The 27,983-nt window shown below is 26.8% G+C and overlaps 1 protein-coding gene across 2 annotated transcripts; it reads right to left on the bottom strand.

Annotated features, from left to right (window-relative positions):
- Positions 1–2,558: 2,558 nt before the first annotated feature.
- LOC101239718 (LIM homeobox transcription factor 1-beta) lies at positions 2,559–24,631 on the bottom strand. Of its 2 annotated transcripts, XM_065790261.1 has the most exons (8): positions 24,503–24,627; positions 24,241–24,308; positions 23,109–23,326; positions 20,503–20,750; positions 19,741–19,904; positions 9,126–9,203; positions 3,295–3,385; positions 2,559–3,131 (listed from the first exon to the last, which is right to left on the bottom strand). In XM_065790261.1, the coding sequence occupies exons 3-8, from the start codon at positions 23,291–23,293 to the stop codon at positions 2,611–2,613; spliced, it is 1,287 nt and encodes a 428-aa protein (XP_065646333.1). In that variant the 5' UTR covers positions 23,294–23,326; positions 24,241–24,308; positions 24,503–24,627; the 3' UTR covers positions 2,559–2,610. The 2 variants fall into 2 exon arrangements, with proteins under 2 accessions (XP_065646333.1, XP_065646334.1); XM_065790262.1 differs by lacking the exon at positions 9,126–9,203 and having other exon boundaries at positions 24,503–24,631.
- Between the last annotated feature and the right edge of the window lie 3,352 nt (positions 24,632–27,983).

Here is a 27,983-nt window from a genome sequence, read left to right as displayed (position 1 = left end):
TTCAAAATCAGTAGTTTTAAACAATTTTGTAATATTAGTTTAATACCAGTTTACAATAAAATAAAATAAAAAGTTATAGATTGTTGCCATAATTATTATTATTTTTCCAGACAAAATGAAGAGAACTCATCCTTTTCGGTTGCAGCGTAGTTTAGATTTATTCTTTATAGCACCGAAGAAAGAAAATTTTGTTGAAATACCTGCAACTAATTTTACTGCTACTATTAAGAATATTAAAAGAACGAATGAACTCAAAATCGCATCAGCAACCAACCAACGAAAATTAGTATTAGTATTGCTATTGAACATGTTAAACATGAGAAATCAGAACTTCTAGACAAAGACATAAAACGGAGAAAGACAGAAAAGGAATGATATCTCATTTGACATAGTTATGTCTATTTCGGAAAATGAACAGATTTTAAGTGAGTCTCAATCTGACTCTGCAACCGCTAAAATTGTCAAACATGTGTAGGTCAGATTTCAAATGCTGGGTTTATTAATGTCATTGGAAACTTTGTCGGTACAACGATTGATGATATAACTATAAAAAACCTGTTAGAATTTCCATCAACTGACTACAAAATGCCGCATTCAGTTCACATTAAGAAAAATAATCGAGAAAAACGATATCTTAATCACTCTCATATGAAACAATACAAATGTTTAGTACATTCAGATAGAAAAAAGGGACTATACTGCAAATATTGTGCATTATTTTCATAGCACCAGACTGCAGGATCACACAACCAAGTTGCACTTCAGAAGCTATATAAGCTACCATATTACAGGTGTTTGCTAAACTGTTTTGCAAGGACGGAGATCTTGCAAATCACGAAAAGTAACATATCACAAGGAAGCTGTCGAAGCAGGAAGGTGTTTTTAAAAAACTATAATAAACTTGCGATGCTGTCGAAGCAGGAAGGTGTTTTTAAAAATCTATAATAAACTTGCGATGGATATTGTAAACTAAGTAAACACTCAACAGCTTTAATAATTTTATTATTAAAAAAATGCTAAATTCACTACTGCTTTCCCTCTGCAAAACTCGATGGGTTGAAAGACATGATGCTCTGCTGACGTTTAGCGTTGAGCTTCCACAAATAATTAAAGCACTAGACAATATATCTAAATAGAATGACGGAATATCTTCATTAAAAGCAAGAATTTTATTATTATCAATTAGAGAAAGTGATTTTATTGTGTTTTTAGGCTGTGCAGTACATGTGTTCTCCTTAACGAATGGGATCAGTCAGTTGTTTCAAGAAAATTTTAAGATTTACTTAAAGCAAAAAATTGCATTAAATACCTGTTAAATGTTTGAAAACATAAAAGAGAAAACTGCGAAGAAATGTTTAAGGAAATTTTTGGAGCCGCAGATAAAAAAAACAACTGTAAAAGATGGTAGTTTTACCTACAAAAGAATAGTACAACGAAAGATATGATGTGAAAATATACAAGAAAATATACAAAGTTACAACGGAAGAATATTACAGGTGATCAGTTTACAGCGTTGATATTGGACATAAATACACGTTTTTCTAATGAAAGTTTACAATGTCTTCAAACTTATGCTTTCATGCCAAAAAAAATTACTTGTTTGCGAGTATTACAAGTAAAATGTTATACCTCTACAATTCATATTTAAAAAAAAATTACGTGTTTGCGAGTATTACAAGTAAAATGTTATACCTCTAAAATTCATATTTTAAAAAAATTACTTGTTTGCGAGTATTACAAGTAAAACGTTATACCTCTACAATTCATACTTAATATATTTTATATGAGAAACAGCAGTCATTATATATTTAGAGTAAAGAGTTTTAGAGTATGGCGTTTAGAAAATCATTGTATATTTTCAAAAGTATTGCGACATTAATACAAGAAATATACAAAATGATAAAATATACATATTTAAACACTCTGGTAGCCTAAAATATAGTAAAAATAGTTTTCCTGTAATTGTTCTTTAAGAAAATCATAATATTATGCATACTGTTATATTATGCATACTTGTTAGCTTCTAATTGTTTAAACAGAGAAAAATAAAAGGTCACACACAGAATTGTAATTCATTCCTTCTATTTATGTTTTTTAATTTACTCGCAATGTCTCATAAATTTCTCATACTTTTTACAAAAATTGGTCTTTGAGTTTAAAACTCGTTATTTATGGTTATAAACTATTGCTATTGACAATTAAGTCAATAGCAAATAGTTTTTAACCGTTTAGCGGTTATATTAACGCACCACTACATACTTATAAACGTACAATCGCATGCTTATAAACCCACCACATACTTATAAAGGTACTATCTCCTTAACATAAAAATTTAAGGAATTCAAAAAATTTTTAAATTTTTTTATCTCCCTCTTTTTACTGCAACATTTTACAATCGACGATTTTAATCGTACTTTTTAATCTTACTTTTTTAATACATTTTAATAATACGATTACGGGGACTTTTAATAATACGATTGTTATTAATACGATTATGGGGGCTGTATCCCAATCACTCTAGTTGGCAAATTTTAACAACTAAACGATAACAAAAAGAATTTGTAAAAATGTATTTGTGTATATTTTTATTTTCGTTTTTTTTTTTTTTTTTTACAGATATGTGTTGATTAGATGCGGCATTAAATGACATTGATTGACTAAAGGATAATTAAGGTGTTTCGAATATAATTGATTCATCGATGAAGCATTGTTTATAGGATAAGTATCATAATTTCTTGTCACTGAAACATTATTGTTGGTGATTATACTTTCATCAAAGTTGTTACCAATATTAGAATTTTGTCCAGTGGTATATGTTATAACCGTGTGATTATGTACAGGTGTATATGCGGTAGACTTGACACAATGTTCATACGTATATTTAAAATTTGTTGCATTTTTTGGTTGATGCATAGTTGTTTCACTACTTTTTGATTGATGCCGAACTGTATCACAATCAGGCACTGTAAATATTGGTGATTTTTGATGAAGAAGTGGTTGTATTGTTTTTTTATTGTTTTTAATTTCTCGAGATTGCAAATACGGAGAGCTTGGTCGAGGTTGGTCGTTTGCGCCAACTAAACTGGTTATTTTATTGAAATCGTTTGAAGAAAATTTCTTTGGTGATGGCGCTAAAAATACGAATATGAGTTTTAGTTTTGTATTCAGTTGTACCAAAAACAATGATTTAAAAGCTTATTTTGAATAGTAATTATACTATTTGTATAATTATAACAATTATACTATTAAAACTTACCAAACTATTTTATAAATGTAAGTATTTCAAATACTTACATTTGTTTTTTTTTGAGTTTAGTTTTCCTGTATTGCATTTATAAATGACTAATTTTTTTTCGTTTTCCTCTTTTCGATGAAGTTTTTTGAGCTAAAAAGAAAAATAGATTATTAATAAAAGATTATAAATAATAAATAAATAAGTAAAAGTAATAAGTAAATGAATAAAGAAAAAAAAAATGAACTTATATACAACAAATTGTTAGCATTATAATTGAAGTGTCGACTCATTATAATGTAATCGTATTTATTTTAGTTCATAATAACAGGTCGTTAATTTGGGCTGACTTTTACTTACCAATTGAGTTGTACAAGTACAGAATGCAAAAAAACTCTGGAAAAAAAAACATAGTTTTTTTCCTTGAATAAAAGAACCAACTTACCCACGTCGTGCCCTTAGTCTTAGCTCAACTTATCTAAATTTTAATTCAAATAATCTCACAATCTCACAATCTCACAATCTCACAAGGGCATTTTAGCAACTCAAAGACATTAAAAATAAAGATCAAAACATTTCAGTTTTGGTGAAAACTTTTGTTTATTTGTACCAATAAAATATAATAAATATAAGTTGCTTTGTTCTTACAGTCAAACTGGTAACTGCCAAAATCTCAGTTTAAAATGTAACCGAAAGCAAAAACTTATAACACGTTAAACAAGATTTATAATAATATGTAATTTTTCCAGGTATGTGATTCAACAAAACTTACATCAACTAAATGTTTTTTCATACTTAATAGCAATAAATTTTTCTTGCCGACAGCTTGGCGTGCCGAGAGCATGGCAGTTGAACTTCTATTTTGAGTAATATTTGGACGAAAAAAATTGTTATTGTTTTATTTATTTTTTTCAAGATTTTGATTTAAATTCATTTGAAATGATTTTGGTTTCATTTTACAGACGTTTCATTAACTGAATTTATCTGCAGTAAATGTTTACTAAGAAAACATGCAAAAAAAATCTTGTTTGGCAAAGTATTGTTTAATTTTTAAATTTTAACATAATTTACAAGTTTTGTAAATGTACTGAAAATATTTTTTTTAGTATTTAAGACTGAATTTGTCTTCTTGCCCCAGCCGTGTATATCATTTTATTCAAGTCAAATTTTGTAAATAATTTCCTTATGGCGAAATAATAATAGTAAAATTTTTAAACTTTGTTGTTTTTTAAAATTTATATGTTGATGTCTGTTTTCATCAAAACTTATATCTGTTCTGTATCACCATGGTTTCGAAAAAAATTCCGTTTTGCTTACGACTAATAAAAATTAAAACCTTGAAAAAATCTAAACAAACTTTTGTTGTTACGAAGTTTTGAAAAACTTATATAAGATGAATATAAACTAAAAACCAAATTTTATAAACTAAATTAAAATTTAAATGAGTTAAAGTGTTAAGAAAAAACTAAAAGGTTAACCCCACGCATCACTGCTTGACTTGAGGATTTGAAGTTGATTTTCAAAAGACGTTGTATTTTTTTTCAGATTCTAATAATATGTGTATATATAAAATCTTATAAAATGTCATGTATATATAAACTCGAGTATGATGATAATAAAATCCAAATCATTCCTTCTTTGTCAAAAATCGATATTATCTGAAATCCAGAAAATCAACAAAACTGAGAATGTCCAATTTGTTGTATAGTATCAAATAAGCGCAGCACCTTATTTTTAACTTTTTTTAAATTGAAAGATTATATTGTTCACTCAAAAGAAAAATTCTGCATTGAAAGTTTAAACTCAAACTGCACTGGTTTTTTTAACTAGAGCAGCCGTAGCTCAGTGGATAGCGCGCTTGTCTCAGAAACTAGAGATCCGTGGTTTAACGTCACTACCTTAAACCACGGGTAAGTTTTGTAACATCAGAAAGGAAGGAGGCGTGAACTTCCATTCAAATGCTTATCCGCGGTGCTCTATGATAAGACCGTAAGGACTTTTTAAGGCACCTAAAAAAAAAAAAACTAATAAGAAAGGGGATTAGGTTCCTGCGAACCAGAACATCTGCTGTTCAAAGTGCTAAGATTATTCTTTCCAAGGATAAAAACATTTTTGAAGCTTCAAGTTTAGGATTTTTTGACATACCTTTGAAGACATTCTTATAATTATTGAAAGCTTAAAATCTTTTTTGTCATAAAAACAGTAATGTGGCAGGGGTTAAAGGCTACAAACTGGACGGACCCAACTGTGATAAATTTCTCAAATCATTGGAGGAAATGATGATGATAACAATAATTCAGTTATACCCCCTGGTTGATATCCAAAAGTTTAGAATAAGTAATTATTAAATTACCACCTTATAGATTTTCTTGATAGAAGTCAAAAACTTATTGGATTTTTTTCATAGAAAACATCAAAGACTGTACATAAAATGTAATAAAAACTTTGAAGCGCTATGCTGTTAAAGAGTCAACGGAATCAAAAAAGTGAATTTCAGCAAAACATTTTACCTCGAAAAAATTGTTTTGACCTAAGAAAATTTAAACTAGTTAAACAAAAGCATGCTTTAACTTATTTATATAATATATATAAATAAGTATATATCATATATATAATAATATATATATGATTTCATTGCTCAATTAGAAAAGGTAAAAGATATTTGTGTGCTTTTTCTAATACTTTAAAACTTGTATTGTATAGAACAAACAAAACAACAGAATATATTGTACAGAGCAAACAAAAGAATATTAGCGGTATGTTAGCAATACATCTATAAAACCATTAAAGTTATTATTGTATATTAAATTACCCGCACTTTTAAGACAAAGACAATGAGCAGCCTTGGATCCTGTTCTACAGTATTTAAAATGAGTTATAAAATACTACAAAAGTTTTTAAAATATTATTTTCTGGATTTCAAAAAGTATCAATTTTTGACAATGATGGAACGCCCAGGATTTCGTTTTCAAAACTTTTTAGCTTATATATGTATATAAGTATTAGTAGAATTGAAAGAAAAATTTCACGTTTTTTAAAATTAGATTTAAAACCCTTAGTATCAAGCAGTGATATTCACCAAACACTAATACATTGAAATCAAGTTAGAATAATTTTCAAACTGCTCCTGACAACATATTCAGTGCAACCTGCTATATATCACGTGGTTTTGTAGGATTAATTCATAAATCAATTCAATTCTTCTAATTCATAAAATATATTTTCATGCTTTTATACCACTTCATTTGATCACGCTTCTTTTTGATTTTTACCTATCTTTTTTTTACCAAGACTGTACTTTTGTGGTGTTATTTCTGATCAAATTCCATCTAATTATCTTAAATATTTTTAATAATAGTGACTTCAGTAATCATCATATTGAATGGCTTGACTCCGGTAACCTTGGTGACCTTGCTGAGCTAAAACTCAAATATTTTACCTCCTTAAATCTTTTACCCAAGTAGTCAACTTTGTAACTCATATGTGCCTTGTCTTTGATCCTAGCTTTTCCTCCGTTTTCCCTCATTCTCCTTTATGGGATTCAAGCCATGCTCTCAAATAAGTGTTTTTATTTTGCCATACTCTCAAATATGCACTTGTATTTGAGGTCAAATACGTATTTGTGTTTGGTAAAAATAGCCTAGCTTGTCATATTTGTATTCATATTGTATTTGATTATAAAGTTTCTTAAATATTTGTATTTGTATTTGATTTAAATGTATTTGCGATTCCTTAAACTAACCAAAAGACAAACTATATAACATTATATAGATGATTAAAATATATTTATTATATGATATTATAATTCCCACATTTTTAAAACTTTGTTTTCAATCAAATTATAAGCAAAAAAACATAATTATTAGAAATCAGCTGAAGACATTCATATTTAAGTAAGGAAAGCAATGGATTTGAGAATAATCATGTCACATTTGAAGAAATGCTCAAAGGTTTAGAAAATAAACTACAAAGTAAATCTGGTTTAAGAACGAAGAAAATTTTGCTTACATAATTAAGACGCAAGTAAATTCTTAGACTTCTTTGTTACTGATTTTAAAAGTCTGGCTCAAACATGTGGCTTACACAACTCAAAATATTTGAAAGTATCTGAGTCTTATATTATACAAAATAACTGACAATATTGAATCTGAAGTCAAAAATAATTCACAAAAAGGAGCGGCTTTGACTCTGACAAAACAATTGACATGAACTGAAAAAGTTACAAGTTCAAAAAAAAAAAGAGATGCTGTATTGAGCACAAAAACAGAAATAACAACACAAAAAGTTTCTACCAGTAGCTAAAGTTTTCAAGTCACAACTCGATTATTTTTGCTGTTAGTTTTGCTTGATTTTTTTTATTCTATTTTTTTTTATGTCGTGTAAAAAATTTTTTTATAATATTATTATTTTAAATAAATTTACAGTTTGTAAAATAAAATTCACCATGACACTAAAAATAAAAATTTTAAAAGTACATATTCACACACTCAAACATGATCACACACAAACACAGTGCGCATTCACACACTCAAACATAATCACACACAAACACAGAGACGTTAACACATACAAACAATAACACATACAAACAATAACACATACAAACATTAGGAGTTCTTAACGCTCAGCTATTAGAGTTTGAGAAAATATAATAATAATAAATAATACAAAGGAAGTTAAAAGTTACATGTTTATAAATTACAAATACCGTAAAATTGCCCAAGTTTGGTTACTTTGTTCATTTAAGAATAAAAAACAAAAATGCATGAATAATTCAATTTTTACAAACTTTTTTATATCCGATAATAATTGTTGGATTTTGTGCTTAAGAACCATAAAAATACGATTATGTTTGTTTAAATCTGCTGAAATAATTCGTTTGCAAAACAAGAGTTTTGAAATTATGCACTCTATTTATTTATCTATTCTTTTTATCACCCAAAATTTTGAAATCTATTGAAATCTTAAATAAGTGTTAGAAAAATGATCAAATTTAGCCCTAGTATGATTAAGAGTAACCAAGTTAACTATATCTGAAAAAAAAAGTTTTTGAAATTTTAAGTACTCTTTTTGGTCAAATCAGTGAAGTTTTAAAATACTATAACTTCTCAGTGGGCATGCGTCGTCCTGGGGACGTCCGTCGGACGTCTGAACGTTCATGAGACGTCCAGCGGACGTCCTCCAGACGACGCGTGCCCACTGGGTTGGATTTTGTGCAATTCGTCACTAAACGATAAAAACAACAATTAGCGGGAGTGTTGTCAAATGTTGATTGTGAAAAATGTGACTTTAGTGAACGTGAACCAATTACAAATTAAAATTTTTTAAGTGCACCGAAATAATTCGCTTGTAAATTGGTAAAAAATTCAAAATCGTGCATTTAGACTTCAAATAAGCAAACACTAAAAATAATGATAAAAGTTCAGCATAATTATATTATCATCTAAATAAATTTTTTTGCTTAAAAAAATTTTTGATTTTTTGCTATTAAGTTTTTTAACTTATAAGTTCTTTTTTTTTATGTTAAATTTGTAATATTGCGATGTGTTGATGGAAATGTATATAGTGACCGATCTTATGAGATGTTATTGAAAGTTCGGTCGAACCTTTTCTCAATTGAAGTAAAATATATAATGTTTTTTTTTATTTTTGTTATTTTACATTATAAATTAGCGATAAAATTGTCAATATAATTCAGAAAAAAAAATAATTGAAAAAACGTTTATTTATGCCTGAGATATGAATGTTCAAAGTTTAAGTGACCGAATTATGGTGATTTTACGGTATACATTTGTATATTTAAAGAAATATATAAATTAAGTTTAAAAATTAATGATTAAAAATAATTAATTTTAATTTGTTTTCATTTTGAAAAAATATATACTAAACACACCTTTGCTCTTTGATTTTGAAACCAAACTTGAACAACACGAACACTTAGACCTGTTTCTTTGGATAATTTTTCACGTATCTAATAAATATACAAAAACTAATGGTTACTTATGGTTACTCATTGTAGGTATATCAGTTTTTAGAAGTAATTTTGAATCCACAACTACTGATGGATCAACTTCGCAGATAATTTTATATTTAAAAATCACAACAATATCAAACCAATATCAAATTTGATCTCAAACCAATATTAAATTTGATATTTAGTTAGTGAAAAAGATTACAAAGAATTAATGAATAATGTCTTTGAAGATATCAACAAATTTATTAGTTAAACAGCTATTGCTATAAACTAATTACTATCATTGCTAATAATTATTATTATTAATGAAAAAAAATGTTTTTCTGTCGCATTCTAGTCTTTAAAAGTTGAAAGTTAACATAACGCAAATATTTTTAAAAAAAAGTTGAAAGTTTACATAACGCATATATTTTTTTGATAAAGTTGAAGTTTAACTTAAGATATATATTTTTTAAAATAAATGCCTTAAGTTTTTAAAAAACATATGCCTTCAGTCAATGTAAATACAAAAAACGTATTTACATTGACTGAAATTTAATAATAAGCATATATGAACATGCATGAAGTTTGGATAAAGGAAAACAATAAATTAAAGAACTTCTGTACTAAATATTTGATCATCTCTTTTGTGGGTTATATAACAAATACTGGTATTTTGGTGGATTTTTTTGATTTTTTTTTTAATTAATAGATTGCAAATAAAAATGTTGGCTTTTAAAAAATATTTCCTATTCTACATTGATTTTTACAATTCCTAATCAGGATAAATTTCTCTATCATAAACAATTATAGAAATAAATTTAAAAAATAATTTTCTAAAATAATTTGGTATTTTAGACAACTTAATCGTTTTTAGGTAAATAAATAAATATTTTTGTTAGTGAACATATTAAGATGGATTTCGTAGGATTTAAGATCAATTTTCGTACTTAAATAAATACTTTTGTTAAAAATCTAAAACCTTGCACATCATTTGGACCTGATGGTATACCAAAAATACTTTTAAAACAGTTAGCACATATAAAATGCATTCCGCTTTCATATATATTCGAATCAAGTTTTACGTCAAACTCGTTACCAAAACAGTGGCTTCAAGCTTCAGTTTCCCCTATTTTTAAAAAAGGATCTTTTTCAGGTGCTAACAATTATAGACCTATATCCCTCACACGCGCTAGCAGTCGAGTCATGGAAAGTATTATTAACTCAAGTATTGCTGATTATCTTAATATAAATAATCTAATAACACCTAATCAACACGGTTTTTTATCCAAAAGATCTACGTGCAAAAATCTTCTAGAGTCAACTAATGACTGGAATAAAGCTTTAGACAGCAATTTAATTACTGACGTGGTGTACATTGATTTTCAAAAAGCATTTGACTCTGTACCTCATCAAAACCTTTTGAAAAAACTTGCAATGTTTGGCATAATAGATAACCTGCTTCATTGGATACCAGTGTTTCTTTCCAACAGATATCAAAAAGTTCTGGTTGGAAATTCACTATCTAATCCGACCAGCATCCTAAGTGTAGTTCTACAGGGAAGCGTTTTGGGTCCAACGTTATTCTTTTTATATATTAATGATCTACCCTCTATAGTAAAAGATCTTAATTGCTCTCTAATGTTATATGCTGACAATTTCAAGCTATGTAGTTCATTTAAGGATGCCGATTACAGTCACGATCTTGCTGTTGCCAATTAAAGTTCATCTCTGGTCAAAATAATGGCAGTTAAAAGTAGCCAACAATAGATGCTTTACTCATAGAACAGCGCCTACTTCATTTTGTAAAGTTATAAATTACAACTTTCAATTAGGAGATCATAATTTAACCTGGTCTACAAACCCAAAAGATCTTGGTGTGACCATTGGTTCTTACTTAAATTACAATAATCATACTTCAAATATTTTCCGCGCATCAAACATTTGACGACATCTAAATCTCTGAATCTAATCCTCAAGTGTTTTAAAAGTCGTGATCCACGTGTTATCGTAAAGGCCTCCACTACCTATATAAGACCGATCTTAGAATTTTCATCTCCGGTTTGGTTTCCAAACCGCACTGAAATGAACAAAAAAATGGAAAGAGTACAAAGACGTTTTACCAAGAAAATTGCTAATCTAAATAACTTTTCATATTTAAATAGACTTAGAATTCTTGGTTTGGAACTACTAGAAATTTGTCGCCTTAAGTAAGACATGATTAATTGCTACAAAATTGTGAACAATTTAGTTTGCCTAAATGAATAAAGTTTCATTTTAATTACAACTATATATGCACTCAAGGACATAATTTCAAATTACGCAAATTAAAATGTAAACTCAATGTCCGTTAATACTCTTTCTCACTCAGGGTTGTTAATATTTGGAATAACTTGCCGTCTGACATCGCCAACGCCAAAAATATCAAGAGCTTTAAAATTAAAATTAATTCCATCGACTTTAAAAAAAACTGTTCCGGCTAACTAGTTTTTGTTTTATAACAGTGGTCTTATTTATAATTGTAATATATATATATATATATATATATATATATATATATATATATATATATATATATATATATATATATATATATATATATATATATATATATATATATATATATATATATATATATATATTGTAAATTATCTCGCATATGTATTATGTGATTGTAGGGCACGTTGTCAGAGTCCTTCATAATTTTTTAAAAATATCTTCTATTACTTTTAAGAAATAATATTTTAAAAATATATCCTAATACTTTTAAGAAATATCAGTTTATTGTTTAGAACACAAGTAACAGAAGGATCAGAGTAAACCATTTTAATAAATACCTTATTCTTTTAAATATTCAATAGGTATGTACAATAATTTTCATTTTGCTTTTTCAGTGACAAAAAAAAAATTTCCAATGTTAGGTTTTCTAGAATACTGATTTTTTCTTAGACAGTTCGTTTTGTTTTAACCACTGTAAATAATATATTAAAAATGAAATAATATTAGACTTTCGGAATATAAAGAACTTAAACAAATTGATCCAATTATTTTGCAATAAATAGTAAAAAAAAATTTTAATCATTTAAGTTTATATTAAATAAATAATGGTATTAGATCATTAGATCAAGACCATGTAGTTGTTGTTAACAACACCTAAATGCTTGAAAGATATTTGGTTTTTTCTTTTAAAAAAATTAAGTAACTTTTTTTTATATTTTTATTGCTAGCCAATATTTTTTAAGTTTTCGAGCGTAAAAGTTTTTTACTATTGTATATTATGTATTTGCACCCAATACATTTTATTTAGGGATGTACCGGAATTCTGGCCGGAATTTGTGACTTTTAGGTTATTACATCGAAACATCGAAAATGTTACCTGCCTACAACAATAGTCTTATTTTTAATGTTTGTTAACTTTTAAATAGTTAAAAAACATAGGATGCCTAATACAGAATATATATATATATATATATATATATATATATATATATATATATATATATATATATATATATATATATATATATATATATATATATATATATATATATATATATATATATATATATATATATATACATATGTACTTCTTTTACTCCCGGCAGTTTATATCTTCTGGCCTCTATCTTTTTATCTTCTAGTTTATATCTTCTGTTTTTATCTAGTCCTCTTTTTATTTAGTCCTCTAGTTTATATCTTCTGGCCTCTAACCCTGACACTTAGTATTCAAATTTAACAGCGGTTTAACATAAAGAAATCTTTATAATTGTTGTGCAATGGCTTTAAAATGTATTTTCTCTTTTTCGATTATATATTTATATAAAATTGTTGTAATTCTTTTTCATCTTTTGTTTAAACTATTTTTAATCTTTATTCCATTACGTTTATCTTATTGTTATCTTCTTTTTTAATAATTTGCTTTTTTATAACTATCTGTTGTTTTTGTATTGGTTTGATTTATTTATTAAATTTGTTTCTTTTCTCAACATTATGTTCGAACTCGAAAGTTTTTTCAAGTCGTTAAAAAAAACGTCCAGTTTGCGATACGTCGTATGCGCTGTTGTTGCAAAGATTAAAAATCTTTGGGACACGAGAGGAAGTCAAGGATAGAGTCCGATAATGTTTTTTCTTTCAAATTAAATTTTTCAAAAATTCACTTAGATGCTCTGGTCCCTTAAACTCCATGGCCTTCCGGCGCTTGCCCAGTGTGTCCGTAGGATAAACCGGCACTATATATATATACATATATATATACATACATATATATATATATATATATATATATATATATATATATATATATTTATATATATATCTGGTTCCGATATATATATATATATATATATATATATATATATATATATATATATATATATATATATATATATATATATATATATATATATATATATATATATATATATATATATTATATATATATATATATATATATAAATCCGGTTCCGGCCGGAATTCAAAATTTCCGATCCGCTACACCCCTTATTATGTGGCATTATCCAGCAGTATACCATTGCAAAGATGTTTCATATTGTTAGTATTATTGCTGTTAGCATTTAGAGATCTTGTATCAAGTAATGTACATATTTGTTAGCTACATACAAACAAAAGCATAAGATCAACAAATGTTGTGAGTTATTGGGGTATATTATTCTATATTGATATTGATATATGAGTTATTTATTTTATTAGTTTTAAACCTATTAACCCGGTTGCGTAGTAACAACTTGCCTCGATGAGGAATTTAATAATTAAAAGTATTGATAAAAGTATTGTATTAAATAAAGAGCACATCCTAAAAAAACGTCATAGTCACATTTAACAAGTTTCGTTTCATTTTAAGTTTAATTTATAATAAAATTTTTATAGTTTTCTATAAAAAAAATTTTCTTTCAACTTTATACTTAAGACTTTTATGAATGATCAATAAATATTTATCAATATATTTTCAAAACGTTTTAAGTGTGACTACTCTGTGTAGTTGAGAAAGTTTTTAAATTATTCGAATTCTTTAATTTGAAATTACCATGATTTTGTCCGCGTATTATGCCCAAACAAGGGTTTTAGTTTTATAATTTTTTTTGCTACAGGTATTTATAGAGTTCAAAGAAACTTTTCTCTATTTTATATAATTTTTAAAACCTTTTTTACGACCCTTAATAGCGAAAATAAAGAACACCATTTCTTTAAATAATTTTTGCGTAACCGCGTTAACTTGATTTTAGTTAAAATCAAGTTAACGCGAAAAAAGTACGTTAACCCACTACAGATCTTAGTTCTAGTCTGTTCTGAGACATATTAATTATATATAGTTGTCAAAATATAACATTTTTATCAATTTTTGCAAAAAATTTAAAAATTCCGACCAAGAAAGAGCTCTTAATGAAGAAAAACTGCGAATGAACGATCATAACAGATCATATTATTAAACTATGATGTTCATTGCACCTAAACATTTAGGAGATTTGAAAAAAAAAAAAAAAAGAAATTCCGGTCTGAGTTTTTTCGCTTCAAACATTTTTATTTTATTGGTTTGGTTTATTCATGGTCAAAAAAAAAATTACAAATTGTTGACAAAGGCGGCACACCAGGCCTCTCTGTTATGAAAATGCAGTTTTTCAATTTCAGCTATAGTGAAGATGCCGGAGCAGAAAGAGTTCGTGCTTGAAATTATTCCAGCTCTTTGCGTCCAACGCATTTTGGGTTAAAGAATTCCATAATTTTTCAACACCATTGGTGAAGAAGTTGTTTCTTTCAGCGCAGTTTCGGACAAGTTGTGCTTTTAGTTGTTAAGTGTGTCCACGCGGCCGAAAACCGTCCTTTAAAGATTCCGTGTTTGATCGATGTTGAGGAACCTGAAAGTTAACTTTATCAACTTTGCTCATGATTTTATATTGCAGGATAAGATCTCCTCTTTCTTGTCATTCAGTTAGTGTTATCAGGTGAAAGTTTGATAGTCTTTGAGTATACGGAAGGTGTTTCAGGGTGGCAATATGTTTTGTGGCTCAATGTTGAATTTGCTTGAGTTTGGATATGTCTTGAGCTGAAAACGGTGGCTTGTACTGCAAATTCTAGATGTGGGCGAACGTACAAAATATACAGTATGCGCCATAATGCAGAATTCGACCTCGAAAAGCTTATAAAACGGCAGCAATTTTCGTTGGACTTATGATCTTTTTTTTTTTCTTTTAATTGAATTTCAAAATATCTTACAGACGCTGTGATATTTTAAAATTGCCTTGAGTACGAGGTTTTTTCCGTGTTAAATTTTCAAGTGTTTAGTAATCTGGAATAATAAGTGTTATAATATAAGAAAAGGCGTACTAGTAATACTTGATTCAATTGATACACCACGGTGTATCAATTGAACTTGAGATTCGTTTTTGTGTAAGAAATGTATAATATAAATAGATGAGAACTTCTGTGAACAATAACACAGGGAACCAAAAAAAAATTTCGGTCTGCTACCTGAGAAAAAACCTGTCAGTCTGACTAATTCTGACATACTGATTACAGTGGTGTAATCAGAACATTTGTATCACATCAGGTTTTTGAGTTATATCACTTTTACATTTTTGGTAATAAGACATGTTGTAGCTAGCTTTTATATTGTTTAATATTGTTGTACACTTGTTGTGCTGTGTACTTTTTTTTTAAATGTTTTTTTTTTTTATTTTAGACTGATTGTGTAGTATTTTCAAAACAATATGAAGAAAGTTAAAAGGGGTTACTTGAATTATCCAGACTATTTCTGTTGTATCCGTGGACATCTCACTCTCCGTGATCAGCGGAAACACGTTACAAGAAAAGTGAAGATGCCTATCATCACTAGTTTGGCGTCAAAGTATGTGATCAAGGCAGAACCTAGGTGCCATTAATTTGCGGCAGTGTTTGTTTTGTGGGGCTCACCCAGTAGCTAAATGGCAAAAGAAAGTCTATGCCGTTTGCAGTACCAATGATATGGCGAGAGCCAAGAGATCATCATTCTGACTGCTACTTCTGCATGACAAATATTGCTGGATACTCCAAGAAAAATAAATCAGCAATTCATTATCCAAAGCTCTGCTTTGAAACCTGTTCCACACAATGAACAAAATCCAGTTCCCAATCCTCCAATATGCCTTGATTGCGAAAGCAACGATGATGAAGAAAAAAGTCACAGGGAGCAGGAGAGTAATGCATATAAACCTATAGATGATAAAAAGATACCTCATCTTATTGGCCAAACTCTTATTGAACGATTTAGTGAGGGATCTGCGGTTAACGAAGAAGAAGGCAGAACTGCTTGGATCTCGTTTACAACAATCGAATTTGTTACAAAGCGGAACAACAATTTCACGTTTTCATAATAGGCATGTACAGCTTGCTAATTTTATGACAAGAATGACAGTATCTGTTATTGGACTGACATTAACGGTTTAATGAAAGAACTGGACTGTGAGTATACTCCAATGTACGATATAAGTCTTTTATTGATTCTACCAAAATACTACTTCTCCTTCTTCACATAAAGCTTGGACTGTTCAAAAATTTTGTGAAGGCTCTGGGCAATGATTCGGGTGGCTTCGCATTTTTCTTCAAGAGAAGTTTAAGACCACTCTTACACTAGCGAAAATAAGTGCGGGTGTGTTCACCGGACCTCAAATTCGTTAAGTAATTCGTGGTCCCACCTTCAAGACACAGCTGCAGCCTGCTCAGTTGGCAACCTGGGATGCATTTGTGGCTGTGGTTTTTAACTTTTTGAGACACCACAGGTCTGAGAACTATGAAGAGTTGGTTTAAAGAGTACTAACAAAATACAAGGATATGGGATAAAAATTCACTTTTTGCACTCCCATCTAAGTTTGTTCCACCCAGTCTATGTGCAGTCAGTGACAAACAGTGTGAGGCATGATGGGCAATTTTTATTGGTTTTTACAACGAGAGTGTGACACAAATTACAAAAGAAAATAAACATCATCTAATTATTTTTGATTTCAAAATGTACTGTATTATAATTGCATGAAGTTATTTGTACATATGATACATATGATAACTATTGGATTAGTTGATAACTGTTGGATTGGTTTTAGTTTGTTTTTTTATTGACTTTAATTGTTTAATTGATTTAATTGTTTAATTTTGTTTTAAAATTAAAACTTTTTTTAAATTATCAAATTCAAACAAAAAGGCAGTAAAATCAATGTTTACATATTAACACTATATATAATAATACATAATAATAATAATAATAATAATATATAATAATAATAATATATATAAATCCAAATACAGTTTTTTTATTATCATTTTTTTTTTTTTTTTCTAATCTAACTATTGAACATTGAAACTATTTTATATTATGAATTTGTTTTTTTTATTTTTAACCTATAGAAAGTCCTAATAACACTAAATTAAGACGATACTCAGGTTCTACAAACCAATACGAAAGCGAGAGGACTTTTAATAGAACTGTTAAAGACTGCAATTGTGAATGTTATCCGGAGCACTATCATGAAGAGATTTGATAAAATAAGGAGTTGCAGACCATCTAGATTGACATAAGAGTCGTCAAAAAAAAATTTACAGTTGGCTGTCTTTTTTTTTGTGAAAAATAAATATTCTAAATATGCTAAAACTATCATACTGCATGCTTAGGGAGCTATCAATATCCTAACAATATTGACTCGTTTTTTACAAATAAACGCCACCATTTCCGCGGCTTCGTTTGAGTAGATATCAAAGTTAGTGAAAAAAAGCGAAAATTCACTCTTGCTTGATCTCCATAGCAATAAACATAGCGATCTAAAATATTTTAATCAACGTTTTCTATATCAACCTTGTGTTACGAATTTTTTTTGTACGCTGCTGCAGTTAACTATACTGGAGAAAAGTTGTTTCCGAAAAGTTGTTTCCGAAAGATTGTTCCCAAAAGGTTGTTTCCTACTTTGATGCACTTTAATAACGTTGATCAATCTAATACAGGACATAGCCGTCTATCAAGTCATTAAAAATGTATAAATGATGTTTAATATTTAATTACCCATAAAAAACTTTTTTCGAGTTTATTTTTAAAAACAAACCTAATGCAAGCGATTAAGTTATTTAAAAAAAAGTTAAGTAGAAAGCGGCTAAAGTCACTTTCTAATTTATGAGCCACAAGGGACTAAAAGCGGCTTTATGAAAAACTATTTGAAATTAAGGAACTAAAGGTAAACAGTAAATAATGATATAGTTGCTTGTGTATTTGCTTCAATATAAAATGTTCTTCCTAGAAAAAAAGCTGAAGATGTTGAGAAAATCTTCTGAGACTAAAATTAGATTATAAACATAAACTTGATACGTTTATATTATTTCATGACCGAATGGACAAAGTTTTTATTAATTTCAATTAACGGTATTATTCTCATCAGAATTTGGAAGTAAAAATTTGAATGATAAAAAAAACTCAATCGGAGGCAACTGTTAAACATCTGATTGGTTTAAGTATCATAATTTAACAATTTGTAATTATTGTATTTTGAAATTAGAATATTGAAGATTACAATTTATCAATTATGTATATCATAAACTGTGGTTGGTGTTCGAAAAAAATGTTAAAATAAAAATCTGTAGTTGCACATGCATGGCTGGAATGTGTCAAATTTGCAATCTTGGTGCTGCATTATTTGATAGAATAGAAGCTGCCGATAAAAAAACGGTTTGACAAACCCTTTATGTACAAATAATTCAAATAACTGGTTGCCCACGAATTGCAAAAACTTTTTGATGTTTAAGAAAGATAACTTTCAGACATGGAACACTGTTCAAACTTTTGATTATTTGAATAAAAAAAAGTTTGAAAACTTTTAACTAATAAAATTTAAAACTTGTTACCATGGATATAAATTTATTTTAGAATATTAGTGGCATAAAACTCTAAATTCTTTTCTTAAAACAAATTATGACCCTTATCCCTCGAGTTAGAGGGGTACAAGTTTTAGGTTTTTTATTGTTCCCGGTCTCCAACCACAGAAATAATTTAAAAAGCACTCTTGTTTGATATAAGTATAGACATACCCAAGTATGAAGTTTTCTTTATGTCTGAAAGTTGTCTTTTTCAAAGAATATTTGCCGCAATCCCATGCTGAGACCATCTAAAATTAAAGACCTTGAATTTAGATGAGAAGAATTTGGGCAAAGAGGTAAAAAGAAGCAAAAATTGGTAGCAACACCAAAAAAGAAATGTAAATATCTATCAAGAAATAAAGGTCTATTTTATATCAATGATTTTGCATCTGCTCTAGAAAAATTCAAGTCAACAAACATTCTGTTTCGAGTCTTAAGCAGATATATATATATATATATATATATATATATATATATATATATATATATATATATATATATATATATAATTTAAAAAATACAAAAAATGTTCCGAAGTTATTTATCATTTGTAGTGGGTGTTTCATACTTCAGTCTAATCTGTAAATACGTTTTTGTTTTAATCTATAAATACTTTTAAATATAAAATTTTAAAAACAAAAACCTTGCAGCAAATAACACTTAAACTTACCTTACGGCAAGGCTTTGGAGCAAGCTCAAAAGCTGTTTTAAAATTTTGTCTTTGTTGCGTAGTTAAAATTGTTCTCGGTCTTTTATAACCATTGTTTTTCTCGTAACTAGATGGGCTTGTAGTTGACATGCTATCTGACTCATCGCTGCTACTAAATACGTCAGCTAACAAAAAGAAAGGAAATTTTAGCTATAACTATCCTTTATTTTAAAAACTTTCAAAATGGGGATTTGTGAAAAGTAATAACCTTTACTAAACGGCATAAAAACCTTTTTCTCAAGTTTCAAAAAAATTAAAAAAAAGTTAAATCTATTAAACCTGATCGACGCCAAAAAATTAACAAAGCGTTAAAAATATATGAAAGGCTTATTTAATAAAACGGGGAAGAAATCAACTAGATCTTTAAGGCGACGACACACGTGACATTTTTAAATAAACTAAATGCTTGGCCATTTTATTTTTAAGTAGTAGTCGACGCGTTTAAAGATAAGCGCCTCCCATTGTTTAAGCACCACCCTTAAATAAGTGCTTGCGTCATTATTAATTAAATCTATTAGTTGGTTTTTTTTTTTTTGAATCATACGAGTCGTATGCCATTTCACTCAAATTAAGGTTAGCAAAGGCTAATGTAAAGTATTTATATTGCGTAGTATTAATAATAGATAGTTTAAAAATAGACGGGGTTTGAGGTTATTTTCACTTTCATTTTTCTTCATATATGCATTTGTATACGCATGTGTAAACCTAGACAAAACTACTAACCATCATGTTTTATGTCGTCACCATCATGTTTTGTTTCGTCATTATCACAAATATGCTCCGTATTAAAATCAGCTTTACATAAAAGTTTTTGATTTTTAAAAACATATTCTTCGCCTTTTTCTAACATTTTCCCACAATCTTGACACTTGAAACAATCTATGTGAAACAAGTTAGTATCAAGCACTTTCATGACAATTGAATTGGGTGCAATGATGTTGCTACAGGCCACACATTTTATTCCAAATAAGCTAAAATTTTGAAAAAGCATGAACTAAAATCAAAATTAAAAAAGCAAAATAAATAAATTCTAATTTAAATAAATTATACAAAAACTAAGATTTTGCAAATGCTCATTTCGCTGTTTTTGAGTTCAAGTTAAACTGTATTGCGCAACTTTATGATATAAATAGTTTTAAATAATTATTTGGAGTTTACACTTGCACATTATGTATTCGTAGCAGCTATATATTGTTATGGTAATTGCATTTCTATGAAACAATTTTGAAATCATTTATAAGGACGTCAGAATTTAAGGCTATAAAAATTTTTAATTTAAATTCATTTGTGTATTTGGTTAATAACGTTTTATTTGCCCTTCATTCAACGTCTTTACCATTTTATTTGCATTTATAGGATGCAAGGTATGCCTAAAGATGCGTATTTGTACGCAATTTGATGATATCTGTTTAAATTAAAATTACCTTTTTTCATCTATTTTTTTCCTTTTCTTATTTCTCTTTTTTTTTGTATAGAAATTTTATTTTGCAATTTAACATTGCTTTTATCACGTATTTTAACAAAGATTTTTTTTTTTGCCGATATTTCTACAAAACTTTATATTCTATTTCTTTTTTATATCTAAATTTTATTTATTTCTATACTTTCTGAATAATATTTGTGTAATACAACATTTGTCTAAATATTCTTTAAGTTTATTTTTTTATTTATTATATTTACTTTTGATATACAAGTAAATAAAGATTTATTTCAATTTAGAAATTTTTTTAAAAGTTGTGAAAATTGTAAATTGGTCAACCTTTCCAAACTTTTCTATTATATTAAATGACGATGGCCATTCGGCCATCATACTTATATGACGATGGTCTGCTTCCTTTTGTAAAAAATTTTTTAAAAAAGTTTAAAAAAAGTGTTTTTTCTAATATATCATTTTTTTTAATATCTTTTCTGACATAAGTCATTTAAAACAGATTAAACATGAGATAAACCTATTTAAAATTTTAAATTCTCTATTTAAAAAAGAGAAACAAAGCTAAAGATTTTTTTATAGTTTTGATAAAAAATCAAGCAATCGATTATAACTCAAAACATTGGCAGCTTTACCTTCTAGGCAAAATCTCTTGTAATCGTCCTGTCGCGTAAAATCTATTAAACGATTTCATATAATTAATTTTATTTGAATGTTGCCGGGCTTTTGTTTGTTTTTTTCTGACTATTTTTTTATTTTTCTCACTTTTGTAATTACCTAATATATTAATACCTTCAGATTTTCAAAATTAGTTTCAAAGTTTATAACTTACACTCATAAGCAATATTAAAAAAATTCGACGGTGCTTTGAAACTATTAAGCAATTAATTATGGTTTTAATAATGTAATTACTATCAAAAAAAATTTGCCAGAAGTGTTACAATACACATTTTTTCACAGGATATTATTTTTTATGTTGAGCCAATAATTAATTTTTTGCTATACGTTAATCCATTTATTTTTATTTTAATGTGAAAAGTTGCAGCCCTCTAATCGTTTTTAAACCTTGTTGTAAAGCCGTATAATTTTGTATTTACTTCTTTTTTGTTACCAATTTAAAACATTTTAGAACAGCCAAACTGCCTCTAAAAGCTTTTCTCCCACCCCTCGCTCAAAGTTTTAGAAAGTCAATGTTTTATTATACGACTGCCGTCGTCTATACGATTGCCGTCGTCATTAAAATATGATCATTGTTATTTTCATCATGATCGCCATGATTGACTACAAACCAATTCATTAAAAATTTCACTAATTTTTAAGAAATTTTTTTTTTTAAAAACAAAAATCTTTTCATTAATGATAAAATATAACGGGAAACCATTATAATAGAAATAAAGAAAAAAAAAAAAGATTTATAAGATTGTGGCGATAGTTACTCTAACAATCATTTTGGAGTGAAATTATGTTTTATTGTTATGCAGCTAATTTTCAAACAACAAATATAACCTGAACTAATTTTTATAAAAAATCGTATAACGTAATTAAGTGAACGACTCGTAAATTGATTTGCGTTATTCATTTTATAAAATCATCACACCAATTGCTTGATACATTTTTTTATGATGTCATTTTGTTTGTTAAAAAACCTTTACAAACATAACATAACTACTAAAACGTTTGGCAATTAAAAATCCATGGTTCTGCATGTCTAACGTAAAGTGGTCAATTAAACTTGTTTAATCCAACTTTATTTACTCAAAAAAATTAAAAAAAACTGATAGCAGTTTCTATATTTAAAGGAACTGTCTTGGCAACTCATTTTTTTTATTTAAATATCATTTTTAGTTTTAAAAAAAAAAGAAAATGAAAACTTTAAAATGTTACAAAAAAATAAACTAACCGTTTATAGTCGTACTTGCAGAATATACCACCATCTTTTTTGTAACATACTCGGAAGAGTTTTTCACAGCATTCGCGGCATTTTAGGCAACATTCATGCCAGTATTCATTGCCACCAATGTTTAACAAGAAGCTATCTAAGATTGGACTTTTGCATTCGTGGCATAAAAAAGAATTTTGCATCATTCGAAGGTTTAAATATTGCGTATTAGTTAAAAGCTAAAAGAAAGAAACAAAGCTGGAAAAAAAAAGTTTTTAAAAATATTAGCGCAATTAACTATCAATTTTTTGTCAAAAAGTGTAACAATAAAATTTCACATAAACTTAACAATTTTTAAACATTTTTATATGCTAAAAAATGTTTGTACCAAACCTAATTTTAAACATCTTAAGACTTAACCGCGATTTAAAAGTTTAAGTTAATCGTTAAATAAAAAATGTCTGGATCTATATCCCTGACAGAAAAATATAAAATTTTCTGTTCACTAAGGAGATTAAATGCTGTTTCGACGTATTTAACAGACTTCTGTTTTAGGTATCAACGGCGTCTCTGTGGCAAATTTGGGTATCATTGCAGTCTCTGGATTGGTTTACATCTGTTTAATCAACAGTATAGATAAAAATAAACTTCATACAACAATGTGTTAAAGTTGTATTTATTTTGCTATATTAATTTTATTTTATAAATTTATATATGTATATATATATATATATATATATATATATATATATATATATATATATATATATATATATATATATATATATATATATATATATATATATGTCTATATATATATATATATATATATATATATATATATATATATATATATATATACACACATATACATATAGAAATGTATATACATATATATATACATATATATATATGTATGTATATATATATATATATATATATATATATATATATATATATATATATATATATATATACTTATATTTATATATGTTGCAATAAATAGAGTGCTTGATATTTTTAAAGAACATTGCAATAATAAATTTATATGGTATCTTTGTATAATAAAATAATAATAATAATTGTGTCATTAATAAGTAAATAAATTTATACATTATAAATGATAAAATGCGCCCATCAAAAATTAAATTACCTCTACTTAATGTTTAATACTTCCAAATATTTGACAGAACATGACGGTAAAAATGTTCGCTAAAAAGCCTAAAAATTATAATAAACAATTTTGATAGTAACTTTTAAAAACAAAACTAAAAAAATATGGTGGCTCTAAATTTTTAATTTCATGTTCATTGTAAAAGACGAAGAAAATTTATTTTAAACAGAAGTTGTAAGTTTCATAAAACAAAAATTTTTATTAAATAACAAATATGATTCTATTAAACTTTTTTGTTTACTCCTTGGTTTATATTTGAGTTTTGACAAGAATAGCTGCAACATGTGCTCAATCTATCAGTTTGGTGTTACACAACCAAATGTAAACAATGTTTCTGCTAGACAGTAACTATTCTCGGAATATTTATTCTTAGAAGATAAGAAACAAACTTTCTAAACCAAAATAAAAAAAATCAGTTGAAACATACTTTATAACACAAGTCTTCTCCAAAATTGTTTTCCCACATGAGCAAAATTTAGAGGTGTAATAATAAAATTTAGAGGATATATATATATATATATATATATATATATATATATATATATATATATATATATATATATATATATATTTAAACAACTTTAAAATGTATTTTACAAAATAGAGAGCTCAATGTTCTTAAAAGAACAGAGCAATTATAAATTAGTAGAAAATCACTTAACAAAAATTGAAAAATGAAAAAAGTTTTTGTTAAGTGATTTTCTACTAATTTATATATATATATATATATATATATATATATATATATATATATATATATATATATATATATATATATATATATATATATATATACGCACGCGCACATATAAAAATACAAAATTCAAAGAGCTTACTTAATTATATTTAAAAAATTACATATATCATATATTATACACAACATTTTTGCAAAAAGCAAATACTTCATTATATATATAACAGTCTTATGTCCAAAACACGTGTTTTTATAATTTATTTGTCGCCAAATAAATGTCTAAATATAAGACCTGTTCAAATTTGTGCTGGTAAAAGATTTAAATTGAAGCTTTCTATTATAACAATTACAAACTAAAGTTTTAAATATAATGGGAATAAAGGGAAAAAAAATTACTCGATATATATTTTTATTTTATCATATTGAAGTATTTATACATGCACTTACATGTAACTTTATTTTATGCTTTTGAACATGTCTTTATTTACGAGCAATTAACTAAAAAAGTTTTTAAAAATAATTATACATATTTTTTTATATATTATAAATGCATTTAAGATGTATTTATAGTAAAACTGTTAAATATTTAAATTTTATTGAAGTTTAAACTGCTATTTAAATTGTTAAAATTTGAAAATACTCTGTAGTTTTGTAAAAATATTTTTAAAAACTTAAAGTCCTTGAAATACCGATAAGTTACTAATTATAATTTTTTATTTAATTAACGGTTGTTTTTTTTAAATTGCAAAATGTTTATTTATTTTACTTATCAAGCAGCTTTTTTAAATACATCTTTAAACATTCTAAAAATACATTTAAAGACATTTTTAATATAATGAGAAATATTATTAAGAAATTTTTTGATCTTAGCAAAAGTTTTAACTTTGAAGTGGCTCCTAGAGGGAAGTATGAATCCTAATCCTAATTTTAGCCACAGTGAAATCCTCGTGAGATTTCCATGAGATCTCCGTGAGATTTCAGTGAATCTTGGTAAACCCAAATAAAAAATGGAAAAAGGTGAAAGTTACTTTTTTTATAAATTTTCTTTTATCAAGTTGTTTAGTAAGTTTTCTTAAAATAAATATTTTTATACGGTTCTGCAATACACGCACTGTACTTTGTCTGCAGCTTTCTATAAAGAGGTTGCTTAATAGAAAGTTTTGCAGAAAAGCTAATAACTTGAACCTTGGCTAAAGAAAACAAATAAGGGGGCCCCTTATTTGCCTTTTTAAGCCAGGGTTTAAATTTTCTAAACTCCTAAACTTCAGGTTTTAGTAGAATAGACGTCAAAAGGATTATGAATATAGAATAGACGTCAAAAGGATACACTGCATCATCATGTTATATATTTATGCATCATGTTGTATATTTATGTACCATATTGTATATCTTTTGATTATGATGTATATCTAAAAAATATTTGGTTTTAATTTCATTTCTGCCTTAAATTATCTTATTTATATTGCAGTTAGTTAAGTTTAAAATAGACACTATATCATCAAAAGGTGTCTATTTTAATCTTAATTGCGGAACAAAAATTTTAAATATATTTTACTTCTTTTGAAGCTTTAAAAAAGAATAAATAGTTAAACATAAATTTTTTCTCTTGTGGTTTGAAAAAACAGGTTAAATAATTGGAAAAAAAGTACAAAGTAACTGGAAGAAGCAAAACAAAAAAAGTTTTATAAACATAAATTTCAAATTTCAAATTTTTATAAAAACTTTATAAAAATTTTTTATAGCTCAATAAAGAAAAGAATTTAGCTAATAGCAAAATTTTCTTCTTTACCTAGTTACACTTGGTAATGACAAAAACACAAATTATACCCACAATATAAAAAAGTTAATTTAAAGAAACTCATACTTTTCTAAATATTCTCAATAACTTTTTTTGAAAGGCTGGTAATTTTTTAGTTATTAGATGTGTCAGATTATGATAATCTTGAATTTTAGTGCCGCTTTTAAGCATGGTCACCAGCAGCATTTGCTGGCGACAGAGAGGCTATTTAGTCAAAAATAAATTTAATGAAAGTTACTTTCATTAATTTTCACAGCCTGACTTATTTCTATTTATAAGTTTTAAAAAAAAAAAACGCACGATTTATAATTTTGTTTCCTATCGTTCGTGCATAGATATACGAACATATAAGTTTACTAAATTTAAACCATGTTTTAACGGATGACAAAAAAAAAATCTAAAACTAAACTAAAGAAATAAATTATACAATAAAGTGTATAACACATCTTAGTTAGCATGAGAATTTTTAAATGACCTTGTAATAAATGTTTGTTAATTTTAAAAAATAGTTTAATCAATATTCTTAAACATGTGACAATTGACCATGTACAAAGAAAGACAAGAAATAAACTCTAGTTTATTAAAAATTTGAAAATAAACATGAAAAATATCTAAATTGAGCTAACTGAATTTAAGCAACAAATACTCTCTTACAGATAAAAATGTATGTGTATTGCATCTACCATCAATTAAGTTTCTTTACAAAGTCCAGCGTTCATTTTATAAGTACTGCATTATATAATTATACCCAGTTCATACTGATGATAAAACACGTTTTATTTTAAACGAGTTTTATATTTTTAACGTTATAAACTGTATATAACAACAATGAAACAATATGGCGAGATTGGTTTATATTAACACAATCTCGTATTTTGACGTCAAAAATCATGACAAAACAACCTGACAGCTGGTTTTTTTTTTACTTTATACAGCTTTTCGCAAAATAATTTAATATGCTTTAAAAATAAAACGTGTTTTAGCGTCAGTATGAACGGGGTATTATGACACGTATATATAAATAAACTATGCGTCTTAAAGTTGTAATGAACTAATAAAAATTTATATCTTTTAGCAAACTGCTACAACTCTTTTCTTTAAAGCGCTTAACAAAGCTTAAAAACAAAACTAAACAACTAAAAAGAAATTTTTTGTTAGCAAATAAATTACAAAGCAAGGAAAAAAAAAATACTTAAAATAGTCAGTTAAAAATACAGCTTTAATAGTCAA

This window comes from Hydra vulgaris, chromosome 02 (assembly GCF_038396675.1).
Source record: "Hydra vulgaris chromosome 02, alternate assembly HydraT2T_AEP".
NCBI lineage: Eukaryota > Metazoa > Cnidaria > Hydrozoa > Anthoathecata > Hydridae > Hydra > Hydra vulgaris.
This window is presented reverse-complemented; position numbering and strand designations above follow the sequence as displayed.